The following is a 1,075-nucleotide window of genomic DNA, read 5'->3' as shown; positions in this document are numbered from 1 at the left end:
AGTTGTTTTTAAATCTATCTGATTAGAGTCCTGGTGCCTCACTTGGCCTTTATATAACTCACCGTCATTATTTATGTACTGATTTGTTTCTAATTGCTTTCGCAGTGAACACTACACATGTTTAAGATTGAGAGCAGAGTGCAGTCCTGCTTTGTACCACATGAAGGCAGGAGCGTCCAGTACCAGCTGCTGCTGCTTTCCTCTCATATCAGTAGCAGACTCTTGTTTCCATCGCTGATAGAACTCATCAGACAAATGACAGAAAGCAGCATCGTGTTCCTCACAGACTCACTGCTGTTCCTCTGAGAACACGACAACGCTCCCCTGAACTCACATCTGTTCAGCAGCTGTTCAAGCCTGCACCGTAACATCCCATCAAAGTCCACTGCTGCTCATATTTCTAACAGTGAGCAAACAGGAAGACCTCATGAAGTCTGACAGGAACCACGAAGATGGCGTCTGTGTCTGTCAGTATAACAGAGCTGCTGCACAGCAGGTGTGTGACAGACAAAGACACGCACTGTGAGAAATAGCCATCAATAACAATATCCAAGCCTCTGTATCTGCAGCGCTGACCTTTGATTTTCAGCTCCACCTGTTTCTCCAGCAGTTCTTTCCCCTCCCTGCTGTAGACGGTGCAGGTGTAGGTGTCCCTGTCGGTGTTTGTGGGGTGTTTCAGGGTCACGCTGAGGTCTCCGGTCCTCAGCGGCTCTTTCTTCATCTCTGTTCGGTTTCTGTAGCGTCTGTGCTGTTTCTCAGGCTGCTCAGAGTCTTTCTGACATACGTGCACCTTCCTCTCATTCCGGTCCTTCCACACCACTTTAGCACCATCGGGCTGAACGGTGCTTCTGCAGGTCAGCACGACCGACTCATCACCTGGTTCTGCTGCGACCTGAACGACTGAGAAGAGAACAAAGCAGCACATGAGCTCCACGGACGCCATCAGCAGCACTGAGGAGATTTCCTTTGACTTGTCTTGTGTGAGTGTGTTGCATAAAAACGACAGTAAGTTCTGATCTTGAACCTACATACATAATACAAATTTAAACGTACTGTCATGTCCCATCAGGGCCTG

At 48.3% G+C, this 1,075-nt stretch overlaps 1 protein-coding gene across 1 annotated transcript in view; it reads right to left on the bottom strand.

Annotated features, from left to right (window-relative positions):
- The window catches only part of LOC121813923 (butyrophilin-like protein 2), a gene marked incomplete in the record, with an annotated part of 3,029 nt that extends 1,966 nt beyond the window's left edge, over positions 1-1,063 (bottom strand). The window contains 1 exon segment of the mRNA XM_042217891.1: positions 577-1,063. Coding sequence (XP_042073825.1) covers positions 577-943 — 367 coding nt within the window.
- Positions 1,064-1,075: the final 12 nt, after the last annotated feature.

The sequence above is a fragment of the Haplochromis burtoni genome, unplaced genomic scaffold (assembly GCF_018398535.1).
Source record: "Haplochromis burtoni strain Fernald_Lab_line unplaced genomic scaffold, NCSU_Asbu1 Contig_3534, whole genome shotgun sequence".
Taxonomy (NCBI): domain Eukaryota; kingdom Metazoa; phylum Chordata; class Actinopteri; order Cichliformes; family Cichlidae; genus Haplochromis; species Haplochromis burtoni.
This window is presented reverse-complemented; position numbering and strand designations above follow the sequence as displayed.